This window comes from Aspergillus uvarum (assembly GCF_003184745.1).
Source record: "Aspergillus uvarum CBS 121591 unplaced genomic scaffold BO82scaffold_26, whole genome shotgun sequence".
Taxonomy (NCBI): domain Eukaryota; kingdom Fungi; phylum Ascomycota; class Eurotiomycetes; order Eurotiales; family Aspergillaceae; genus Aspergillus; species Aspergillus uvarum.
This window is the reverse complement of record NW_020291323.1, coordinates 32979-56220: the sequence shown is the minus strand read 5'-3', so window position 1 is coordinate 56220 and position 23242 is coordinate 32979. Positions and strand designations below refer to the sequence as shown.

At 54.5% G+C, this 23242-nt stretch overlaps 12 protein-coding genes and 1 non-coding gene across 13 annotated transcripts; 8 read left to right on the top strand and 5 right to left on the bottom strand.

The window, feature by feature from the left end:
• Positions 1-917: 917 nt before the first annotated feature.
• BO82DRAFT_283113 (uncharacterized protein) lies at positions 918-2017 on the bottom strand (the record flags this gene model as incomplete). The annotated part of the gene is made up of 6 exons (XM_025631396.1): positions 918-1017; positions 1087-1463; positions 1521-1594; positions 1663-1696; positions 1757-1776; positions 1828-2017. 6 exons carry the CDS (start codon positions 2015-2017, stop codon positions 918-920), a joined length of 795 nt encoding a protein of 264 aa, XP_025491977.1.
• Positions 2018-3377: 1360 nt separating this feature from the next.
• On the top strand, positions 3378-5294 carry BO82DRAFT_402001 (uncharacterized protein; the record flags this gene model as incomplete). Its single annotated transcript, XM_025639293.1, has 4 exons — positions 3378-3516; positions 3640-4076; positions 4137-4398; positions 4453-5294. The coding sequence occupies 4 exons, from the start codon at positions 3378-3380 to the stop codon at positions 5292-5294; spliced, it is 1680 nt and encodes a 559-aa protein (XP_025491976.1).
• A 240-nt stretch (positions 5295-5534) lies between these two features.
• BO82DRAFT_414565 (uncharacterized protein) lies at positions 5535-6804 on the top strand (the record flags this gene model as incomplete). Its single annotated transcript, XM_025639919.1, has 3 exons — positions 5535-6159; positions 6216-6430; positions 6480-6804. The coding sequence occupies 3 exons, from the start codon at positions 5535-5537 to the stop codon at positions 6609-6611; spliced, it is 972 nt and encodes a 323-aa protein (XP_025491975.1). The 3' UTR covers positions 6612-6804.
• Positions 6805-6958: 154 nt separating this feature from the next.
• On the top strand, positions 6959-7030 carry BO82DRAFT_t174. Its single transcript has one exon. It is a non-coding gene; the product is annotated as a tRNA-Arg (tRNA).
• A 347-nt stretch (positions 7031-7377) lies between these two features.
• Positions 7378-8229, bottom strand: BO82DRAFT_432185 (uncharacterized protein; the record flags this gene model as incomplete). The annotated part of the gene is made up of 3 exons (XM_025640767.1): positions 7378-7585; positions 7686-8011; positions 8067-8229. The coding sequence occupies 3 exons, from the start codon at positions 8224-8226 to the stop codon at positions 7379-7381; spliced, it is 693 nt and encodes a 230-aa protein (XP_025491974.1).
• Positions 8230-9186: 957 nt separating this feature from the next.
• BO82DRAFT_74151 (alpha/beta fold hydrolase) lies at positions 9187-10202 on the top strand. The gene has a single exon (XM_025641509.1). The coding sequence runs from the start codon at positions 9232-9234 to the stop codon at positions 10105-10107; it is 876 nt and encodes a 291-aa protein (XP_025491973.1). The 5' UTR covers positions 9187-9231; the 3' UTR covers positions 10108-10202.
• Positions 10203-10280: 78 nt separating this feature from the next.
• BO82DRAFT_432183 (uncharacterized protein) lies at positions 10281-10738 on the top strand (the record flags this gene model as incomplete). Its single annotated transcript, XM_025640766.1, has 2 exons — positions 10281-10350; positions 10414-10738. 2 exons carry the CDS (start codon positions 10281-10283, stop codon positions 10605-10607), a joined length of 264 nt encoding a protein of 87 aa, XP_025491972.1. The 3' UTR covers positions 10608-10738.
• A 13-nt stretch (positions 10739-10751) lies between these two features.
• BO82DRAFT_383384 (purple acid phosphatase family protein) lies at positions 10752-12331 on the bottom strand (the record flags this gene model as incomplete). The annotated part of the gene is made up of 3 exons (XM_025638007.1): positions 12182-12331; positions 11915-12120; positions 10752-11876 (listed from the first exon to the last, which is right to left on the bottom strand). Exons 1-3 carry the CDS (start codon positions 12312-12314, stop codon positions 10752-10754), a joined length of 1464 nt encoding a protein of 487 aa, XP_025491971.1. The 5' UTR covers positions 12315-12331.
• Positions 12332-12583: 252 nt separating this feature from the next.
• Positions 12584-14278, bottom strand: BO82DRAFT_335154 (uncharacterized protein; the record flags this gene model as incomplete). The annotated part of the gene is made up of 1 exon (XM_025633290.1): positions 12584-14278. One exon carries the CDS (start codon positions 14276-14278, stop codon positions 12995-12997), a length of 1284 nt encoding a protein of 427 aa, XP_025491970.1. The 3' UTR covers positions 12584-12994.
• A 448-nt stretch (positions 14279-14726) lies between these two features.
• On the top strand, positions 14727-15771 carry BO82DRAFT_335151 (histidine phosphatase family protein; the record flags this gene model as incomplete). The annotated part of the gene is made up of 3 exons (XM_025633289.1): positions 14727-14762; positions 14819-15163; positions 15245-15771. 3 exons carry the CDS (start codon positions 14727-14729, stop codon positions 15653-15655), a joined length of 792 nt encoding a protein of 263 aa, XP_025491969.1. The 3' UTR covers positions 15656-15771.
• Positions 15772-15787: 16 nt separating this feature from the next.
• On the top strand, positions 15788-17537 carry BO82DRAFT_74111 (Zn(II)2Cys6 transcription factor). Its single transcript, XM_025641508.1, has 2 exons — positions 15788-15967; positions 16036-17537. The coding sequence occupies exons 1-2, from the start codon at positions 15919-15921 to the stop codon at positions 17448-17450; spliced, it is 1464 nt and encodes a 487-aa protein (XP_025491968.1). The 5' UTR covers positions 15788-15918; the 3' UTR covers positions 17451-17537.
• Positions 17538-17764: 227 nt separating this feature from the next.
• On the top strand, positions 17765-20190 carry BO82DRAFT_401994 (VIT and vWA domain-containing protein; the record flags this gene model as incomplete). The annotated part of the gene is made up of 3 exons (XM_025639292.1): positions 17765-19745; positions 19840-20076; positions 20132-20190. 3 exons carry the CDS (start codon positions 17765-17767, stop codon positions 20188-20190), a joined length of 2277 nt encoding a protein of 758 aa, XP_025491967.1.
• A 177-nt stretch (positions 20191-20367) lies between these two features.
• On the bottom strand, positions 20368-21457 carry BO82DRAFT_354258 (uncharacterized protein). The gene has a single exon (XM_025635163.1). It carries the CDS (start codon positions 21391-21393, stop codon positions 20833-20835), a length of 561 nt encoding a protein of 186 aa, XP_025491966.1. The 5' UTR covers positions 21394-21457; the 3' UTR covers positions 20368-20832.
• Positions 21458-23242: the final 1785 nt, after the last annotated feature.

Genomic DNA, 23242 nt, shown 5'->3' with positions numbered 1-23242 from the left:
AGCTGCGACATAACTAACGCGACTCAGCTGCAGTGGGTTCTACAGCAACATGCCTCCCACCTACCGCCCATTCGTAGCGTCATTCAAGCCGCCATAGTGCTGAAGGTACGTCTATAGATCGATCCGTCAACCTGAACAGATCACAAGGACTTTACTGATCTCACTTACCAACTCTAGGATGGAATCATCGTGGCCTTGACCCGTTAAGTCTACCTCGCCGCCTTCAAGCCCAAAGTCCAAGGATTGTGGAATTTGCATACTCTTCTTCCCTCCTTGCCTCTCGCGCAGTTCGGCGTCGATTCTTTAGTGGCAGTGGAATTGCGCAATTAGTCGGTTGCGACGGTGCAGGCGGACTGCTCCATCTTCGACGTCATGCATGCGGTTTCGGTGACCGGACTCGCAGGGAAGATGGCAGAGAAGAGTCGATTTGTCAAGCTGTAGATGGGGAGGCCAGGGGAATCAATGCATTTTATGGATACATCTATGCTACTATCAAGTCAACCCGAAGAATCTGTGTGCGCTGACCACGCCGTCTCTATAGTTGGCTCAATCTAAATGGATATGCCAAAACTCAAACTCTTTTGACCCAATGAACTTCCGACTCAAAACACGTCTCAAATGGACGAAGATGATTCTAAACTTCCTGAGGAGCTTTACCAGGCACAACCCGCTCGACAGAATCCGGTCGATCGGGGTCAAGTTCCAGTGTAATATTGGTGAAGCCGCGATGTCGTCGCTGCCCGCTCTGCAGGCTATAACTACTCAAAGCCCTCTCCCGACTACCACCGCTGCCCCACGAGCCAGCGAAAAACACCTGGCGGAAGGATGGTACGCAAGCCGTGACAATAATCAGACTGGCTTCAACGTTGCTGTAGGACGGTCAGCACCCTGCCATCACCACGCGAATTCATCATCACCTACATCCACAACACCATAGCCCCGAGCCGATAGGATTCGTCGTTGGTATGCAGCATTGGGACGACCGACGCCAACCGCATACAACTGGTAATCAGGGACCTACCCACGATCATGAACTGGTTAGCCGCTGCAGTGTGACAGACGAAGACGAGGAAGAATGAAGCATACAATCCGCCAAGCCCGAACATGCAGGCCACCCCCACGCGCTTCTTGGGCGCCATATTGAGCCCCACCACCACCGGAAGAGGCGTGATCACCAAGAGAATGTCGATGAAGATACTGGCGCACGTGCCGGCCAAGAAAATCGAGGCTCGGCTGATGCACTGGCCCTCAATGGCTACGTCCCAGGCCTTCTGGATTGGGTTGCAGCCGAAGAGGAACAAGCATTCGAGAATGACCATGTAGGATATGACAAATGTCGTGAAACTCCACAGGATGATTCGCCAGCTGCGCTGCATATCGGATAGGCGATAATAGAGAATGATGAGGCCAATCTTGGAGAGTCCGAGGGCTGGGATATACATGACTGCGCCAGCCATGAGAACCTGCTTGGCCATCAATGAAGGGTGCTAGACGAACCAGGCACGACTCGAACTCCGTACCTTCAGTGACTTGTTGTAGTCTTCTACTGTGAGCTCCCATTGATGGATCCCAAGCCCAGCGTGTGTGTATCCGTCTGAAAATCCCGGCGGATTGTTAGCGATCCATATCTGGGAAGCGGGCAGACACTCCGGAACACCTCACAGAGTAAGACGGATTGTGTGATGGCTGCGAACATCTGCACCATGAGCAATCCAAATCAGTCGATGATGCCAGTCGTCTAGTCACCGTCACTCACCCAGGAAAGCACGAGAACAGCTAATGATCAGTTGGTTAGATGTGATTGCCCGACGCACCCATGCCACTTACTGTCATCCAGCATCCATTTCCTCACCACCACCAACCGGCTGTAGATGCGCACCAGTAGAGAGATGGCACTGGCAGTCGTCCCTACAATGACGACCACGCGATTCGCCATGTGCAGATGTCGTGTAGGGTGCGCAAAATCTGGCGTGACGCCGGCAGGCGGTGCGACCACTCCAGTCTCATTGAGGGCCATGGTTGGGTACCACCATTTGAGTTCGATAGCTCGATGAGCATGCTTTGAATCTTCAAAGAAAGTGAGGAAGAACTGAAAACACAAATGCAGTCACCAGAAGCTCAATGGCCAGGGTTGACCTAGTCCAGCCCCTGGACTAAGAATTTTAGCTGATGCCCGACACCTTCCGCGCATGGTAGCGAGCTGGAACTAGAACCGAGTTTGACCTCAGTACGTGACAGCTAAGCCCTGGGTTTGCGCCTGGATTTGCGCCTGATCTGCACACGCTACGGCACGTTGCAGTGGGTTTAATCTCGAGTTTAATCTATCTTCCACACTTGGCGTGGAACAACTTCGGCCATGCTCGTGCGTTGACTTCTTGCCCCCTGTTCAAACCTGAAGGATTTACTAGCTTGATGTGAAGATATCGAGGATATCAATGGCAGGGATGTCGAGGTAAAAACAAGCACCGTCGGATCGCATAGACCAGTAGCAAAGTCTTACCGTCGAGCAAAAACGGCTGGCTCTATAGGTAAAAGCAAAACGCCTCGATGACCTTGACCAAGACCCAGGCAAAATACCGGAAGTTGCTACCAGCTAGGCGTATGGTCTAGTATGATCAATGCTCCAACCCCATCTACAACATCTCTTCGTGAACCTCAAAGATGGAGCTTGGTCATCATCTGTCCATTGCTACATACCTCGCCATCGACAGGGGCCCCATAGGATCGCCATGGGTCTATTTTGGGTGGACAGCCGCTCATTGTTCATGCCCCAAGCCCCTCATGCACATGCTCGAGCATGAACTTTGTGCATTTACAGTACATATATCTGAGTACATCCATACTCCGAGATAAGGGCCATGCAGACGTAAATCAAGGCGTCGATCCACCCGATGTCTCATCCTGGACTGTACCGGTCGAACCTAAATTGATTCATTGATTCAACGGTTCCGCCCTTCCGCTGCGGCACGGTTCGTTTGAGATACTCAATCCGGACGATGACTGCCAAGCTTCGGGCATTCCTCGGATGCTCCTCACTCCCAGTGTGAGTGATAGACTAGCTATAGCTGGTTTGGAAAAAAAAAAAAAAAAGGGGTCAGTACTTTTGTCAAGCTTGAAGAACAGGTCGAGGTCTATTGACATTGACTTATTATTTCAGAGTGAGTTTACTGCTGAAGCAGCCCAAAACAGACCTCGGGCGGATAAACCATGTGCCCGGAGGAAGGGGCCACCGCCTTTCTCTCCGCTCGGTTCTGCCCGTCTTTTCAGCCCCAATGCCCAAATGCCCCCGCTCGGTTCTGGCCATCATCCAACTCGGTACTGTACAATAATTAAGTTAACTACAGGACTCTCATCTCTCCCACTCAGGCTGCTTCGCTATGCTATCGACCAGCGACAGCTTGACCATAGAAAGCAACACAACTCACAGTCGGGCACTCTGCGGAAATTTCCCTCGCGGTGGACGCTCGCTTCCTGCATGGTATGGCTATCTATGCCTCTGGAGTGTTTGCGCACAATGTGAGCTAAGGTCAGATATTCCACCGTACTGCCAGTGAGCGATGCCGCAATAAACACCAGAAATGTGAGCCTGAACGAACTCACTCTTAAGCTTAGAGGTCTTCGTACTCAGTTGTGCTGTAGGTGATCTTGCTGTCAATCGCGACACGTGCTCTCCTTGCGAGCGGGCGGGTCTGCTTTGCAGCCAGAGTCGTCAGCCAGACCTCCGCATCAAATTGGTGGATATACCATCGACCAAGCGCAAACGCCGCAAGTCCACTCCAGGGCGGACGAACGCGAGAGTCAAAGTGATCCAATCAGCCACTCGATCGGAACTGGTGGACACGGCGGAGGTTGAGTCTGGCAACAGAAGCTCCGCAAGCCCACCGACTCAGTGTCCTAAGGAGCGTTCTCTGAAGCGACCGCTTGCATCGCAGAATCAAGGATCAGCAGTTCCGTCCGACCATGACCCTGGCCGGTCAGTCTCAACCCCTGCGTCGACCGCCTCGTCGCAGTTCTGGCCGCTTTCCAGGGAAGAGGCCCAGCTGGTGAAGTATTTCTTCACCAATCTAGTGTCGTGGGTAAGCCAGGTGCTCAATCGCACTCATGTGAATTGCAATAATGACATTGGCCGAGCGTAGTTCGACTATTGCATCCCTGACAGGCACTTCCAAACCGTTGTGGGGTCCACCGTTACCAAAGACCCGTCCATCCTATTTGCCGTTCTGGCAATATCTGCCCGACATCGTGAGTTGACGATGGGAATCAGCTCCTGCGATTCGCATGAATATGAGGGGCGATGTCTTGAGGTCCTGATCCCGAGTCTCAACGATACGTCGAAGGCTTTGGACGATAGCGTGCTGGCTTCCGCCATGCTCTTAAGATTACTCGAAGAAATGTCCGGTAGGTATTGAATCTCATCCGAAACACGAGCCCGACCGCTGACTCTAGCATAAGAGCCAACCGAAGAAAAAGTCTTCACATCGCATGCGGTTTCCACCCCGATTTTGCTCCAGATCAAGGGTGGTAATGTCCGACCATCAGGATTCAGTGATGCAGCCATGATTGTGGCTTTGCGGCAGGAGATCGTCATTGGCAACATGGTGAAACGAGCCGTTGAACCCAGCCTTGCCTCCTGCAATGCAAATTGGTCATTGGCGCCCGCTGACGATGCTACGTGGACATATCGCATGATTGCACATGCAGCACGGGTCACCACCTTCGCCTACGGTAACGGACCCAAAGATAAGTTGGAGTGGGATCGACTGTGGCAGTATGTACTGGACTGGGAAGAGCGCAAGCCCGACTCATTTCAGCCGATACACTATTCACATCGAACGCAATTGTGGACCTTTCGCTTTCGCCCGGAGAATCCGGAAGATGCACCATCCGCCAGCGCGGATAGGGTCAGTATACTCCCGGTGATCTACTACACCTACGACTGCCCAATTGCGGGCCAGCAATATCTCCAACTCTCTCGCATCTTATTGTTGGCGCATGACCCCCGCATGCCCAGCTTAGGAATTGGGCGCGCACAGTATCTGCAGAAGCAAGAGGAGGAGATGCGTAATGCGGTCCGTGTCATTTGCGGGATAGCCATGTCGAATCCGGAATATATGCCCGCCAGGCTGACCGCGGGCCTGGCAATCGCATTGGGTGGTGAGCTGTTCGACGATCCCGAGGAGACTCGAGAGCTGATGCAGTTGGTTGCTGAGGCAGAGCTGCATGTGGGGTGGCCATGTCTGAAAGTGAGCCATCGGCTCCGAGCTTTCTGGGGTTGGGAAGGCAACCCTGCATGATGCATTGTGAGCAATGATGCATAGAGTCGGGCGATTTATACCGCAAAGGGAAATTTCGGTCCGGGCGCAGCTTATGTATGGTAGCATAAGTAACCGGGATGAAACGCCATTCTGGGTAATTTTCCCCCGGGTTGCCCTATACAATGCATCACTAGGTATATTATGGATGGCCCAGCAACATCAGCTCTCTTTCTCGATTCACCTCTCACCCTGGCAACCCAAACGATTTGAATCCTCATCATGCTCCATCCCGAGACCGACTTTCCAGACCTGTACGTCAACGATGGCCAACTAGACCCTCAAAGCACGGGTCTGCTCGAAGCAACTTGTCCGCGTACGACTCCCATGGCTGAGATGCGGCACCGATTGGAACGAGACGGGTATCTCTACCTGAAAGGGCTTCTGCCTCGCGCCGATGTCCTTGAGGCAAGGAGGAAATACTTTGAGTTGCTTGCGCCGACCGGGATTCTGGACCCCCGAACCTCTCCAATCGAGGGGATCTTCGATCGCTCTCAGGACGCCACCGACTTCCCCGGCTTTGGAACCGGTCGCCCGGGCACCGGAACCACCACGTCCAATACCTTCATGACGCTAGCCCTTCGTGCCCACGCTGAAGACTGGTATCGCAATGATCTTTGCAAACATCCGGCTCTCATCGCCTTCGTCGAGGAGTTCACCGGTTGGGGCAAGAGCACATGGGCTTTGGAACGGACTATCCTGCGGAATAATCTCCCTGGAAATCCAGCCACTGGGGTACACTACGACTATATCTTCTTGCGGCATGGGGAAGACTCGGTCTTGACGGCGTGGGTTCCGGTCGGGGATATCGCCCTCAACGGGGGCGGGTTGATCTATCTTGAAAATGGTCTGTAGTGGACAATCTTTCGCTCGTACCGAGATGCGCTGAGCTAACACGACCAGGCCATGTCTTAGGCAAAGCCACCGAACGCCATTTCACTGGCAAGGCCAAAGCGGCTGGGCTGTCGGAGGAGGAGGCCAAGACCGCGTTTAATCGGCATATGATGTCCAGTGGCATGCTCAGTCAGGATCCGAAGCATTTTGGGAAGGAGCACCAACACAGGTGGCTGGTTTCAGCTTATGAGGCGGGGGATGTGGTGTTCCATGACTCCTACATGGTAAAGTCCTACTGGTACGATGAAGGACTCTCACTGATGCTATATGAAGATTCATGCCTCGACCTTGAACCACGACGAGAACGGTGTCATTCGCCTCGGAACGGACTTGCGGTTTGCCGATGCGCGTGGAGACTGGGATACGGTCAGACCTGCCCTTCTATTCGATCCTGTCCTGCCCTAACCTTTCTCATAGCGATGGGCCGGCATCTACAGAGATGATGACGGGCTTTGACAGTATCATTAGATCCTGTTCAGTCGCAGCCTTCGTTGAAAACTCCGTGCTAAAAGAAATTGAAGACAGCCGATTAACGGGAGGCGAGCTGAGATGGCAAGCATTCAGGCCGGAGCTTGGGTGCATTTGATTGTTTGTCCACATTGGTGGTCTTCTATGCCAGTCTATTATACGGTGTATCCATTAGTTCCAGGTAGTCTGGCGGTTCTTGTAGTGTACTCGAGTTCAACTTATTGCAGGTCATAAGCGTTGCTCTTGGGGTATAATAATCAAAAATATGCCAACTTCCATCAGCTGGCCTGCTGGCCCAATGGTAAGGCGCTTGACTACGAATCAAGAGATTGCAGGTTCGAGCCCTGCGTAGGTCAACCTTTTTGCTCTTCAGACTCCAGTCTATTTCCCCCCTCTCGGTCCTTTTTTTCCCATTGGAAAGAAGTATCTCCCTCTCCAATCCCTTGCAGCGACTATCTTGGCAGGTAAATCCTGCCTTGTTGTTCAGCATTGTCTCTGGTGGTGTGTACCCGCGAGCCGCCTGTACTCTTCCCCAGTTATATCTTTTATATCTTACGCAGCTCCGCCCCAACCGTCACCCCCAACACGAGGCGGCACAAACAACATTGCAAATATTGATTCGTCTCTTGCGCCCAAAGAATAAAAACAAGACTAATTGACTACGAGGCTCGTCAAGCCTATTGCAGGTCTTGGCCGACGAATGCTCACATGAGAACGCTCGCCATGACCACCACCGGATGACCTAACTCCACCCCTTCCTGGTGCAGTTCCTGGTGCAGTTCCAGGGCCGTGATGGCATCAATGCGCTCCGGGAGTAGATCCCGCTCAATCTGCAGCGCCCGGAGAGCAGCACCCGCCGGAGTCCGACCGTGAAAAACGCGTCGGAGAGTGGTGGTGCGATAGACGTAGAACTGCCCCGGAAAGCCACGTCTGCGTGTCAGCATGCGTCTCACCAACTTTGTAGGACTCCGCAGACAGACCCTGAAGAGGAAGAGGAGACTCGGAACCTACCGGACCCAAGGCCTTCTGCTGCTGAGTTGCATACCCCCCGATCACCGAGTCAGGTTCGCTCTGCACTTTCCAACTCATGGAGAGGATCCGTCCGGCGAAGCCGGCGGCGTCCGCGAGAGCGAGCATCGTGGCGACCGGCACCCGTCCGCCAATACTGGACATCACGACCCCGGACGGGCTGAGGAGGTCGATGACGCGGGCCTGGACGAGGCTGGTGTAGTGTAAGTCGAGAAGCGCGGATGCAACGAAGGGAGGAATCTGATATGGGAGATCGGCAGCAGAGAAGTAGGTCGATGCTGTCTGTTGCTCCAGGAGGGTGGCCCCTCCTGGGAGGGGAATGTTGGGCAAGTTCCTTGGGTTGATAGCTGAGATCTGACAGACTAATCTTGAACGCAGGCGAGACGTGGCGAGGCTTCACCCCATAGAAGGACTCGAAATGGATAGACAGATCCTTGCGAGCCTTGGGCACCAGATCGATGGTAGTAGCTGTGGACACGTCGTCAACAACGATGATCTTCTCTTCCAGAATGGCGGTAGACATGCTGACAAGTGGATGAGCGAAGTGAAAAATATCAAGCACTCGATATCGCAATCTCTGGCCGACGACAAGATTAAGTATTGATAGCATCTATAGCATCTATAGCATCTATAGCACCTGTCAGCTGTGCTGACCTGGGCATGGGGTTGGACTTCATGCGTCTTCCGAATATTCTAGATGACCGCGCCAGCACAGTCCGTGAGCTCGTGTTCATATTACTCCGAGATGTCATGCTGAGGAAATAAGCATATGACTGTTGCTGTCTATTTCCCGGACCGAATGCCTGGATTAATGCTTCTGGTGCGGCTGAAATCTCACAGGTTTCCACCTCAAGTAACCCCGGGAGGTTTCGCTATTGGACATCCACCTCGTTCTGGCAAAACGCTCTGTTCCTCCGATTGGAAGGGGCGTGAATTTGTCAACCATTGACTCATGATGGTATCGGAACCTGCTAGGTACTAGGTACCAGGTAGTTTATACGATGAGAGTCAATTCGGCCGGGGAAACCGCGCCCCGAATGTTTGCCATGGACGCCACCTGCCACTACACTACCTATTAATTTATAGCGTCGGCACCTGCAGCCCTCCGAGCGACGAAGAAGCAAGCGAAGCGAATGGTTCGTGGCCAAGCTGCCACGATGCAGTCCAAGGTCTCAAAGGCAATAATTGCCGAGCCTGCTTCGGCCCAGACCATGCGGGGATCCCATTCTTCTCAGCTGCGATCTCGCGCGCCTCTGCCGTGCAGCTGCACTGGCAGCCAGTCGCAACCGATCGCCTATCTCTTTCCAACTCACTCTGGTCTGTGATAGGCTTTTGGTGGGGGGTTGACCGAGTCGGTCTGTTTGTTTGACAGGTTGGGAGGTCGGAGGCGGGCAGCTTTTAGGGCTTCTGCAAGGAGGACGGATCGACAGTCACAAACAGCCAGCTATGTCGAGGACTGTCGAGGACTATAAAGCGCGATGAGCTGCCTGCACCGCTGGAGTCCATTGACTTTCCCATCGCTCTCACAATGCAGCCTCGAGTGTCCTCTGAGGTACAATGCTCCCACTTGGACGTCTTCGATGCCCAGTTGTACCATGAAGTACGTGGCCAGGGCCCCCTTTTCCTGATCATAGCCGGGGGCAACGGCACCGCAGCCTTCTTCGCATCTTTCGCGTCCCTCCTGTCATCCCACTTTCAAGTAGTGACTTACGACCGACGAGGATTTTGGCGGAGTCCGATCAGAGATGCGACCAACCTCGACGCATCCAGATTGTTAAGGGCTAACGTCGCGGATGCTGCTGCCCTGATTCAACACCTCTCACCCAGCGCGCCATCGATTGTTTTCGGATCCTCGTGGGCAGCCAACATTGCCATGAATCTACTCAGAACCCATCCGCAGCTGGTTCGGAAGGTCATCGTTCACGAGCCCGTCCTGGGGAACCTGTTCACGCCGAAGATGCTACAAGGATTCAGTGAGGATATCGACCGAATCATTGCTGCGTTCCGCCAGCGTGGAGTGCCGGCGGCCAACGCGATCCTGACTGCCATCACGAGCAGTAAACGCGATCGAGAGCTGTTCGTGGGCTCGCCGGTGTTCAAACAGCTGATGTCGATCCCCCCCAGCAACCAGGACTGGTACTTTGGGGTCGAGATGGTTGAATGGCGGCAGTTCACCACTTTCGAGCCGGAGGGTCTCCTGGACCATCGGGGCAAGCTGCTGCTCATGCGCGGGGTGGAAGAATCCCCGGATTTGACCGCACAGCCGATCTGCGTCTTGTCCGACCGACTGAACCTGCCCGTGGTGGACATGCCTGGGGGCCATTTGGGGTATATTACCCATCAGCAGGAGTTTATTGATAGCGTGGGGAGATTACTGTCGCATCACGAGCGGGCTCGGTTGTAATCCATGGGTCTGAAAGAGTTTCCTCCAGTTTCACCGCGTCATTGTCGCCACTGCCCTGCCACCAGATAAAATCGACCCTGACCCCTCTCCACCCACTTTGACTCTTGCTGATGCTAGACGTCCCAAGTCCTCCTTGACCACACCCAGAACGCACTTCGAAACCAAACTCAGCCATGTACCAGGCATTTATCAGTCGCTCGAGGCCAGCTGTGTCCAACCTCGGCCAACGCATCCAGTCAGCGGGTAGGGTTGAACGAGATACAACCAGAGACAACCAAGAACCTCATCACTGAGTGCAGGCAATAGATCCCTCCCAGCGTCGAAAGCACATCGTACGCTCGGATACCTATCGCCGGGATAGCTTCGAACCCGGCCACATTCCGCTCAGTTCGCTGCGGGTGCAGGCCGCGGCCTGGGGCGTTGCAGGGGCGGGGATCTTCGCCACCCTGCATGGCGTGTATATGATGGTGCGATCGTTTCGGCAGATTCGCTACATCTAGGATAAGAGTGGAATGAAAAGGATGGATGGTCTAGCGTGTGTGTCGGGTGTCGCATTACTTCCAGCTTCACAGTCTGTACAGCAGCGTGTTTTGATTCCATAATCTCTCAATGCCAAATACCACTGTTATTCTACCTAATCCCCTCTACTGCACCACGAACTGCTCCCTATGACTCTTGTACAGCACACTGGAGTCCAGAACCGCACCCGTCTCGGATCGAATGAAGTCCACCTGCAGATGCGTCTCGTTCAGCACCCGCACGGTACTGTAACTGTAGTCATCGGCGTAGACAAACGCCGTGTACGCGGGCTCGGATCCGACCGAGCTCAAGCCCTCGATATTGCCCGCTCCCCCGGCGACAATGTACATGGGCGCCGCCGGGTCATTCAGCCCGTTGGCATCGGCGGTGCCGTTGTAGACGGGCTGGAAGCGCTGCGAGTTGTGCACGTGGCCGAACACCCCCAGGTCCACCCCGTACTTGTACAGGAGATCCTCGAAGGCCTCCTGGCACGCGTCGCAGATGTTGCTCGAGCTGCCCGTCGAATACCACGGTCGGTGCCCCGCCACGATCACCCACGGGGTCACGCTGCGGTCGACACTGGCCAGGTCCGCTTCCAGGAACTCCAGCTGCTGCTGGGACTGGCCGAAAGGCCCGCCGTCCAGCCCGGCGGAGCCGTCCGGGCCGTCTGGGGCGTCGGTGAAGTCAGTCTCGGTGTCGATCATGGTGAAGTGCACCATGCCGTACTCGAAGGAGTACCAGAACGGGGGGTTGGAAAGCGTGCGCGCGGTCGCGGCCAGGCTTTGCGCAGTCGTGTTGGTGGAGGACGAGGCGAAGGCCGACGGCATCGTCTCGTCAAACCGGTGCATGAAGTCGGTGAAGTTGCGTTGCCCCTCCGGGCAGAGATCGATGAGCAGCGACAGCTCGTCGCAGTCGGCTTCGTGGTTGCCCGGACTGACCATGTAGGGCTTGCCGGCGGCGATGGGAGCGAGCTGGTCGTAGAACTGCTCCAGGATGGCTTGATAGGCGTCCTTGCCGTCCAGCAGGTTCTTCAGCTTCAGATACCAGTCGTCTGCGTAGGCGAAGTCACCCGGGTGAATGACGAGCTCGTAGTCGTCGAAGGTGGCGGCCATTCGTCCGATGGTGGTGTGGTTGAGGTCGGGCTCAACGTACGGCGTCTCGCGCTTGCTCGTGGAGGAGTCGCTGGAGATGGTGTAGCCGTCAGCCCCGTACACCCCCAGGTCGATCACCACGTCGAAACTGAAGGGGGTCTTGTCCCCGGGGTCCGGGGACTGAGAAATTGCTCCACCGTCGAATTGCCCGACACAATCTGGTAGTAGTACGTGGTAGCCGGCGTGAGGCCTGTCAAAGTCACGGCGTTGGAATACGTGCGCGAGGTGGCATAGGTTGTCGACTTGGTCGAGCAGACCTGCTGGCTCAAGTCATTGCTGGAGGTGCCGTATTCGACACAGCTTGAGTTCAGCTTCTCATAGGTGTTCCACCCAATTGAGACCGCTAGACCGAGGATTCGATTAGGAATCGGCAGTTGGTTGTCGTTGGGAAAGGAGGTGCTCACATGTAGGCCCCATGATCGCCAGACGCTGCTGGTACGGGGTGGTCAGGTCATTAGGCAGAGTGGGATAATCCACGGCCAGGGCTGCAACCGCCAACCAGGGGAGCCCCTTGAGTAAAGTGGACTGGTGCATCATCGGTGGTGTCGCTTGAGTCTGATGCTTTGGATCCTGTGGCTTGTTCTGATATGCCTCGAATTTATAGTCGCTGGCAGGCGTAATCCGGCCGTCGAGACTGGCCCGATCCAGTGCCACCAAGTGCACGCTGGACCTTGCAGATCCAAGCTTGCATGATTCTTCTTTGATGCAAAATCAAGATTAAGGTCGAACGTGCCTCGGTCCGAGCCTCTGTTTGGGGCTGGAGTTGGGACGACATGGAATGACATTGATTAGGGTACCTGATCAGCCAAGCACGTGGGGAAAGCGTTGGCCTCGCCGTGCTTCCTCCTCCGTGCCGGTCCTGCCGCATAAATTGCCCCCCAGGGACGGTAGACCGTTTTCTGCAAGCATCTCCGACGGTCACATTGGTGATTCTGCAGGCAGCAAGCTTGGTGGAGTCATTCGCCCGGACTAAATGCCTATTTGGGTGGATTGTTGCATCACGCACCCATCCATCACCTCATAGTCCGGAGAACTCTAAGACCAGGGCACAACTAGTTCACTAGTGGCATAGCTTATGTCAGCAGGCATTATCCACACGTGTACAGTACGGTACAGTTGGCAGCGGAGGAGTGGGTCCAGTGAAGTGTATTAGAGTATATGGTTATAAGATCGGTCAATGCCTGTTAAGAGTTCGTCCTTGTCTAGCCACCGGAGCGTTACGTGGCCGCCGCTAGCCCTGCCTCATAGCCTGGCGGCGATAGCGATTGAGCCACTTCAAATGCTGGGAGCTCCTCGCCGAAGACGTCGGCGTACAGATTGTCACTGCTGCTAGCTAGCTGTTGGATGCGTAGCGGCAAGATCGCCCCGTAGGACTTGACCGAAGTCCTTCGGTCCAACAAACGATTCGTTCGGTTATTCACAGTATCCTCCCCCGTGATGACTTCAACCTTGAGGTGGTGGTCGACGGTGATGGCTGGGGTCTTGGCCACCGCACTCGGATGAAGCCGCCCACGACTTCGGGCCAGTGACTCTAGGTCTGGGTCATCCGCAGCATTGGCACTTTGTGGTATCGTAATCTCGAATTGGATATGAGCCGGATCATCCGTCCGACTCGGTAGGTTGGACCGTCGGTAGTTGCTGGTTGACCACGGGATCCTGTCCTCTCCGCGACTCAAGGCCCGCGTCGACCTCTGACCAGGACTGAGGCTTGTATGCCGGTCCCCGCTGGTGATCTCTGTCAGAACCGCTTCTTCCTCCACTTCCCACTTGACTGCGTTGACTGTCACATACTTCGCTTCCCCCTCTCGGTCCCCGAGAGTATATAGATTCCGGACCAGCAGTGCCACAGAGAATTGAGCTCTGGTCGTGCTGTGATGGGGCTGTCGTTGTGTGATGCTGACGTCGAAGATGAGAGGCGATTGGGGAAACCTCCGAATGTGTTTGGCTGGGAGATATGAGCTGGGTATGAGGCGGTAGGAAATCCCTAGCGGTCTGCATGAGATTTGTGATTCCCCCGAGGCCAGAGTTACCGTGGCTCGGATCGCGTAGCTGATGGTCCCCAGGTCGGTGGTCGTCGTGGCAGGAAGGTTATCCGGCACTGGTACACAAAAGGGCAACTTGAGACTCGTGTCTGTGATTGCGCTTCGAGACGTGGCGAAGGCATTCGGCGAGGACCAGAGGTTACACTCGAGCACGGTCTCGCAATATGTCCGAGTCGTCGTCCGAGCTGTTCTGGGTGAGTTCGTCCGACGTTTGAATGGGAGAGAATATCGCTGGTGACCTCCTGTCTTTCTGCGCGCTAGCCTGTTGGCTGCAATCGCCACGATTCGTAGAAGACTGACGGTGATTTCGGAAGGGTTCAGGGTGTCCCTCGTGAGAGACTCGGTTGAGATCCAAAGCGAGCCCGATAGAGGCTGAGAGTATGATCCGCTATCCGGGTGGACGAGGATAAGGTGGGAGGTGGGAGTGTCTAGATCTAAGCGGAGACGTGGTTCGGCCATAGTTGGTCAACATCTAGGGGTTTGGTGATCGAAGAGACTCCAGAATTCACAGAGATTCACAGACATTCACAGAGGGAGGGGTTGCTTAAGAAGAAGTTGAAGCCACAATGGTTCCATATGTAAGATATTGATGCCATCACCGTATAGTTCCAGGTGGCAGCCGGGCTAAGCCCAAAAGGGCCGCCAGGCTAAGCTCGAAAGGGCAGCCAAGCTGGAAATTTAAGCTTTGGCGGCTTTTTGCAACTCCACCGTGGATGCCTGAACTGCGCCCGCTTCTCCAGGCTGCAAGTGCAGCCCTCTCTCTCTCTCCAAATCCAAAACAAAAAGCATTGCCCTGCCCTGCCTCGCCCTGCCCCTCCTCTCTCCATTCCCAACCCTCTTCATCTCCCCCAGATCGGCCTGCCTTTGGGTCTCTCTTCACATTCGATTCTGGGCTTCCCACTTGGCCATGGCTCCCAGACTGCACCTGGTCCGCCACGCAGAGGTGCGATTCATGGCCATCTGCTTCCCATTTCTAACGTGACCGACAAGCAACTCTAGGGCGTGCATAATCTCGGGATGGCCTATTGGTCTCTCGTAGACCCGCCTCTGACCGATCAGGGCAGAGAGCAGTGCTCTAAGCTCCGAGCGAATTTCCTCTCACATCACCGCGTCGAACTTGTCGTAGCCTCCCCCATGCTCCGTGCCCTAGCCACCGCCGTGGAGAGCTTCCAGCCGCTGTTCGATCGTCTCCCCGACGCGAGTCTAGTAGCATTGCCCGATCTCCAGGAGATCAGTAGCTTCCCCTGTGACATTGGGAGTGAGCTGCCGGCACTGAAAGCGAAAACAGAGGAGTTGGGGACTCACATCGATTGGAGCCATGTCGAGGAAGGGTGGACGAGCAAGGTGAGTACAACCCGGACACCCGATGGCCGCCGGAAAGACCCACTGGGGCTGACTTTGGACCCCTATCATTATCATATCTAGGACGGACGATACAAGCCCACCAGAGAAGCCATCCAAGAGCGGGCTCGTGCCGTCAGACGGTGGCTCTACGAGAGGCCGGAAACAGAGGTGGTGGTGGTCACGCATGGGGCCTTCTTACACTTCCTGACCGAGGACTGGGAAGACAGTTGTGTGTACGAAGGAACGGGCTGGGCCAATACTGAGTATCGCACGTATGACATGACCGCTGCTCTGGAGGATGACGAAATCACGCTGGTGGAGTGTGGCACCTCACGGGTCCGCCGTGGTAAATCTTATGGGGTATCTTCACCAGATGAACAAGGTCGACTGTATGGGATTACGCTGCAGGGGTGGGAGGAACAGGGCTATTTGTTGAATGGGATGCAGGAGCAGGAGATCTCGAATATCACCCCAATGGAGGTGGCGGGATGAGAGGGAGGGTCCGTCTCGAGAGGCTCTCAACCCGAGCAATGCTCATTTACTATTCTTAGTTATCTTGAACCTCCACTATTGAAAACGTGTCATAACCCCTCCCTATACTGTACTGTACTTTTATTCCTCAAAGGCCAGAACCCCGCCCGATCACGTGGGGCATCACATGACCCAGCAAAAAGTCGAGCATTCACCCTCGACATCAGCCTGGCCGTCACAACCAACCGGCGGTCGACGTAGCTATTGACATATCATCCCGCCTGATGCTAGGCGTCTTCAGCCATTTACCCCCAGGCACTTCTTCTGACAAAGGTCAGTCACCCGGATCTGGCCAGCATCTTCACCTCCAGCCACACTAACCGCGAGGGGGAGACCACCAGACTGTTCAAAGTGCAGATCGCGACGGATCCAATGTGATAGAACAGTACCCCAGTGCCGGAAATGCATCTCCCGTAATCTGGACTGTCCAGGCTATGGGCCGGTGTTTAAATGGGTGCAAGGGGTGGCCAGTCGTGGCAAACTTAGCGGCCAGGCAATCCCCGTGCCCAAGAAGAACGAGAAGAATAAGAATGAGGAAGAGCGACACTCTCGGTTGCGGATTGCCGAGCCCCCGGGGTCGGAGATCGATTTTCAACTTGAGAGTCCGGCTGAGACCCTCGTGTCCCACTTGCTAGCCCATTTTGACCAGCATGTCGCGACAAGGCTCGCATGGGTCGATGGGCCCGACAACCCCTGGCGAAACATCGTCATGCAATTGACGCATTCGTCTCCTGTGGTCTTCTACTCGGTTCTCGCCATGGCTTCGGAAGACCTGATCCTTCGATACGAAACCGGGTACCGGCTGCGCCGACTGCAGGCTGCTTCATTTGGCTATAAAAGCAAGACCTTGTCGCTTCTCGGACAGCAGCTGAACATGCTGCCACGGAACGCCTTGGCGTTACCAGGGCATACTCTCCAGGTACGATGTATTCTCGCCGCAATTCTGCTTCTGTACAACGTGGAGCTGCTTACGGCCGAGGATGCGCGCTGGCGAGTACATATCCAAGGGGCACGCGCAGTCATCCAATGGATGTCACAGGCCATCGCTCGTCGCCATGTGGATGACCAAGCGGATGTCTTTCTGCTCTACGAGTATTACTATTCCTCAGTGTTCATGAGTCTGACGACTTTCGACCCTTCGGAGGACATCACGAAAACGATTCAAACCCACGATACGTTAACCGTATTCAGCGACTTTGTTCAAGTCATGCAGACGGTCACTCGTGCGGAGCGGGAGAAGCACGCTGCGAATCCCAACGCTATCATGCCCACACTGGAGGATATGAGGGAAGAGATTGACGCGGCGAGGTCCAGGACTTTGCTGCTCAGTCAGCGTATCCAATTCACGTCGGCTGAAGCACAGCGCGATTTCGACCATCTTTCCTCTATGTACTACCATGCGTGCTTGATATATAGTTATCGGGCCCTAGGGGATAGTTCCGCCGAAGAACCGTTCATTGTCATATCGCGGGACGCAGTGCTGGACCACGTCTCTTGCCTGACGGACAGCACGTCGTTTGCTCAAGATCTGGTCTGGCCACTTTTCATCGCGGGCACGGAGTGCAGAGGATGCCCCGCCAAACAGACGACGGTAGAACGTGCAATGCTGTTCGTGATGCGGATCAGTGGTCGGCTGGACCGGGATCGCGTGCTGGCCTTTCTGAAGGCTTACTGGGAAACAGAGTTGAGCCCCAATGTAACCTGGATCCAATTCGCCCGGTCCAGAGCGGCGGATTCTAGTTTTCTGATCATCTGAAGCGAGAAGATTAGGTGCATGAGTCACTCCGTTCGCTGGACATGACACAATGGCTGTGTTCGGGGGCATGATCCGGTGCCAACTACCTTGGGTAGCAGATAATCAACCATGGCATGCCAGCCCTATTTCACTCACCATCAATCCTCAACCAAGGAGGCGTATGTGGCCTCTGAATGAGTCAGTATTCCCGCGTCGTCAGGGAATATTTATACATGGGCTGGAGTCACCCACACGAACCACGCTCATCATACCAAATCAGCAAACCCAGCACCAGCTTCGTCGACAGCGACAGCGCTTCGATATATCATAGCACAATGAATATGATCTGCGGTTGTTACTATTTTCAGCGCGAGACTTACGCCTGGCAGTATATACCACAGGTTGCCCTCAAAGCCCATGCGGTCCTACGAGTCACCAGCTCGCGCACAACTCTGACCCAGATATTCAAGAACCCGGGACCTAGGCAGCTTCACGAGGTCTCGTATCGGTTTCCACTCTATGACGGGGTTAGTGTCGTCGGATTTCGATGTGAAGTAGGCGATCGGGTCCTGCGCAGCGAGGTCAAGACCAAAGAACAGGCTAGCCAAGACTATCAAATCGCCGTCTCGCGCGGCGCCTCAGTTGGGGTGCTTGATCAGTCCAGTCAAAACTCGGACATTTTTCTGCTGCGGCTGGGCAATGTGCCTCCTCGGGAGACCATTACAGTGAGCATCACATTTGTGGGGGAGCTGAAGACCGACGGGCAAACCGAGGGCATTCGATACACCTTGCCAAATGACATTGCCACTCGCTATGGATATAGGATGGATCAGGTCGTGTCCGCTCTGATTGACCCTGTGGACAAACAATGCGTCGACATAGTTGTAGACGTCTTCATGGAGAATGATACCGCAATTCGGACGGTGCATTCACCCAGCCATCCCATCCGCGTCCGACTGGGCCGGACTTCATCCACTCCCGCGGAATGTACCGAGTTCGCAAAGAGCTGTGCCTTTACAACGTTGCATATTGCCGGTGAAAGCCCTATATTGGAGCGAGACTTTGTCCTGGTGATTAAAGCCGACAAGACAGATGTTCCTCGCGCTTTGATCGAATGCCATCCCACATTCCACAACCAGCGCGCCATAATGGCTACCCTCGTGCCCCGTTTTCACATCCCTGCGTCCGACCCGGAAGTGGTTTTTCTGATTGACCGCAGTGGCAGCATGTGGGACAAGATTTCCACCTTAAAGTCTGCTCTGCGGGTCTTTCTAAAGTCAGTGCCCGTTGGCACCTATCTCAACATCTGCTCATTCGGGACGCAGCACCAATTTCTCTGGGCTCGTAGCCGAGGCTACGACGGCCCCGGTCTACAGAAAGCATTGGCTCTGGTGGACTGCCTGGATGCAGACATGGGATGCACGGAGATGACGGCTGCTGTCAAGGCAATTGTGAAGCGTCGTCTCAAGGGACGGGAGCTGGAGGTTTTGATTCTCACCGATGGACAGATTTACCAACAGCAAGAGTTATTCGACTTCATCCGCGCCACTGCTTCCAACCACACAGCTCGCTTCTTCGCTTTAGGCATCGGTCCCTCTGCTTCTCATGCCCTTGTGGATGGTATCGCACGTGCCGGAAATGGGATTGCCCAGTCGATCATGCTTCATGAGGAGCTGGACTGCACCGTTGTGCGTATGCTCAAGGGGGCTCTGAGTCCGCACATCTATGATTATTCTCTAAGTGTCAATGACGAGGAGCCGAATGATGGGTTTGAGGTGGTTGATTATGAAGAGCAGAAGTCAGTGCAAGAGCCAGATTTCACCACTTCCCCGAAATTGTCCCCTCGGAGACCTATCCTGCTCTTTGACCCCGACCTAAGGGAATATGACACTGATATCTCCTTGAGCGAGCCTCCGATTGTGCAGCCTCCGGGTATCATCCAAGCTCCACACCACCTTCCCACCCTCTATCCGTCCATTCGAACCACGGTTTACCTTCTCCTCGCAACCTCTCGAACTCCACGCTCGCTGACTATTCGTGCTACCTCCAAATACGGCCCACTGACACTGGACATTCCCGTGGAAGACGTGGGTTGTGGCAAGACCATTCATCAACTTGCAGCCCGAAAGATGATCATCGAGTTAGAAGAGTCTGGCGGATGGATAGCCGATGTCAAGGACCAGCATGGCCAGCCCTACCATCCTGTAACCAAGTCAAGGCTAGCTAGACAAGAATGTCAACGTCTAGGACTACAGTACCAGCTCTCTGGCCATTACACGTCTTTCTTGGCAGTCGATGAAAGCGCTCTTCTGTCAGGTGAATGCTCGTTGTCTGCTTCAACTGTCGTGGTGACTCTCCCACACCGACAGGACACGGGTCCAGACTCATTGATGGGACATGTCTTACCTAGTTCCCCACGGAAGTGTTATGCTATGTCGAGTCGTTGGAGAGGCGGTGCCAGAGGTGGTGTACGAGGGGGCGGGCGAGGGGGCGGGACAGCAGGTCCCAGAGGTGGCGAGCTTCCCACCCTACGAGGCGGTGGCAGTCTCCCAGTGGCAGTTCCCCAAGCTGCGATTGTCCCCGGCGCATCTCGCCGACGGATGTATCGCGTGTTTGACTTGCAGGTCTTCGACGGAAGCTGGAGATGGTCACCGGAGCTTTTCGAGGTGTTGGAGCTGGATGAATCTCTGATGCGTGGGCAGTTTATGCGCTGGTGGCAGCAGGCCGGCTATCAGCCGAGTCAAGCGTTCCCAAATTGTGACGACGGATGCCTCCTTGCCACAGTCATAGCCATTGAATACTTGCACGGACGATGTCAAGGTTCGAGCGATATCTGGGAATTAGTGTGTACCAAGGCAGACCGGTGGTTGGAGGAGAGGATTCGGGTCATGGAGGAGAGGGGTTGCAATTTAGTCGGACGATGTCGGGAGCACATTCATTCCCTTCTTTCTGACAGGGACGCTGAAGGGCAAATGAGGAAGGTATAAATGGACAAGCTACTATTCTGGATTTCGTTCGGGTTTTCCCTTTTGTTTGTGTTGATGGACGCAGGAAAGCAAGTGCAGATCCTGTTGCCTAAAGGGCTGTTTTGGTTGCAACCATTGCTCAAACCATCACTATGAAAGTTTTACCACATTGATTATCATAGCAAATCTTATACAAGGGCCACTCCAGCCCAGAACATCAGCACCAAAGCCCCTAGACTCGCAGCATTGACCTGGCGTGCAGCCGCACTCGTAGCGCCACAGCATTTGCCATTATACGTGACATTGTTCATCTGGGCGGCAACCTCGAAGACCGATCCGGGGAAGTTGCCATCATTGTAGTAATCGACTAGGAGGAAGTTCGGGGGACGATCCCATTTGGCTGCCACAATATATATTCCAGGTCAGTGATGAGTGTGTCACAGGATGATTCGAGTCTCACACTTACCCCGGCAATTATTGGCCATTAGCCCTAGACTGCCGAACCCGGATACAGCATTGGTGGTGTTCAACTGCGCGGTATCGGGGATCAAAATCTCAAGCCCCTCCAACATCACCTCAATGTCGAGGTTATGGTTGATCATGTACATTCGCTCCTCGGCCTCGGCCGTGGTGATCCCTGGCGGTCGCTGCACGGTGCAAGGGAACGAGGCGTTGAGAGGAGAAAAGGGCGTCTCCCACATTTGGCTGAACTCGTCGAGAATGTACGGGATCGAGCTTTGGTCGGCCTGATAGTCCATGAAAACGACCACGCGCTTCTCGGCCAGAATCATCTCCGACAGGGTCGGCCAGTCGCTGACATTCATCGGCATTTTCCACGGTTCGTACACGTAGTCGATTAGGCCGGAATTCTGGATGGGGGCCGTGAAGTTCGAGGGATCCACGTAGTCGGAATTGACAATCAGCACCGTCACCACGTCGTACGGGTTCTCTTTGACCCAGTCGGTGACATTGGTGAGGTAGCTCTCCAGGGTGCCCATGTTCAGCAGTTCGCACGAGGTATGACACAGATAGATCTCATCCTGGTAGTAATGCGCTTCGAAGGAGACTGCCTGAAAATGAGTGGGAGGGTGGTGGGCAATGAGGGTGGGGAAACTGACCCATGCGTACGCCGTCATCGAGCTGAGTGCGAACGGGGTATGCCTGATTGGAGGCTACATTGTTTTTCTTCACAAAGGGACTGTTGTGAGCGGTCACCATCGTGATGTTCGAGTATTTTCTTTCGCAGAATTCGGCGTAGCCATTGCAGGGCTGGGAGTTGGCGGCCGTGGCGGCCGTGGCGGTGCTGCTGCTGTTGGTGGTGGTCATGACCCGCGTGCCGCTGAGCTGCACTGCGGTGTCGGTCGTAGTAGTGGTACCTGTCACCGTTGCTGTGCCATTGCTGATCGTGGAGTATGGCACCACAGTGGCAACTGAAGCCGTCGACAGCGACCCATTCTGGGCTGCCAGTGTGATAGTGGTAGTAAAGCTGAGATAACTGCCAGTGGGTACCACCGCCGAGGCGGAGGTAACGACCACGAGAATGTCCGAGCCAGTCTCGGCCGATGAGGTGGTGGTGGTGGTGGTGGTGGTGATTAGGTCGGAGGTGGTTGATCTGGCGCTCACCCGGAGTATGAGCGCCTGCAAAATGAACAGCAAGAACCACATCATTGCCAGTGTGGTATGTTTCGCGTGGAGATACTTGGCAGGGCGGGTGTGGGTGTCGACGGGATCAAATACAACGGGAAGAATGGAGGGAGTGACGTCGTGGGCTTGAGTCGAGAAAAAGCTTGGCTAGTCTGGTGGTACTGGTACCTGAACTGACCGACTTACGGACTTCGGCCATGTTGGCTGAGCCTTTGTCGAGACAATAAAAACCTTGTTGCCTGCCGCGTCATCATCGCTTGGAGTGAGTGAGTGACTGGAGTGACTTTTTCCGGGTGGAGCACGGTCGAGGTTGGGAGGGAGGTTGGTTGGTTGTTGGTGGGAGGCTGAACCTCTGGGTCCCGAGTCTTTACACTTCAACTAATTCAGTAAGCCTTTTCATCATACCCCTTAGTACATATACTTATAGGTTAGTATGTGTATATGTATAGTATGGAGGTGAATCGAGATCGAGGTTATCCGTTATCCCGATCGCCATTGCCAAGTCGGATCTTCCCGAGTCATTGGAAGCCCCAGGCACCAAGGCTCTGAGTGCTTCGGCCTGATCGGGCACCATGTTGTTCCGATGTTCCGATGTTCCATGTTCTTTTGAGGACTAGCGTACCAGCAATATTGACCATTCGGCCATTAATTTTCCGATCGAGCGTGACAGGAGACAAAAATGTGAAAAAATTATAAAAAATATAAAAGAATTATGGAAATATATATAAAAATATATAAAACACAAAGATGCAGGGTGTCTACGCCTACTGGTGATCTCATGCTGATCCGCAGCAACCTTAACCTTAAGCTCTGAAGTCAATCTGACCTGACCAGGATACAGCGGGCGAGCAGGACCAGCACGCAAGAAAGGAAGGAAGGAAGGAGGAGAGAAAGCCTAGGGGGCGAGATACGCAGAGGTGCCGAGAAATGCCATGAATCGCAGTGTCTCAGTCGTAGTTGGCGGATGTTTCATCGCGGCCGCACGGCGCCAGGCTTGACCGCATGGATGACAGCTTCAGGAGAATCCCTCATGGCCACCACCTAATCATTTCGAGTAATCCACCGAGGTGCCGGTTAAACCACCTTTCTGGAACTACCTAACCTATGTCTAATTTCGTTGACTGGGTTTCGATCATACAGGCTAATGTGGAGATAGCATGTTCTTGATTTAGGGCTGGGCCGAGGCCGGGCTGCAGAATTAAA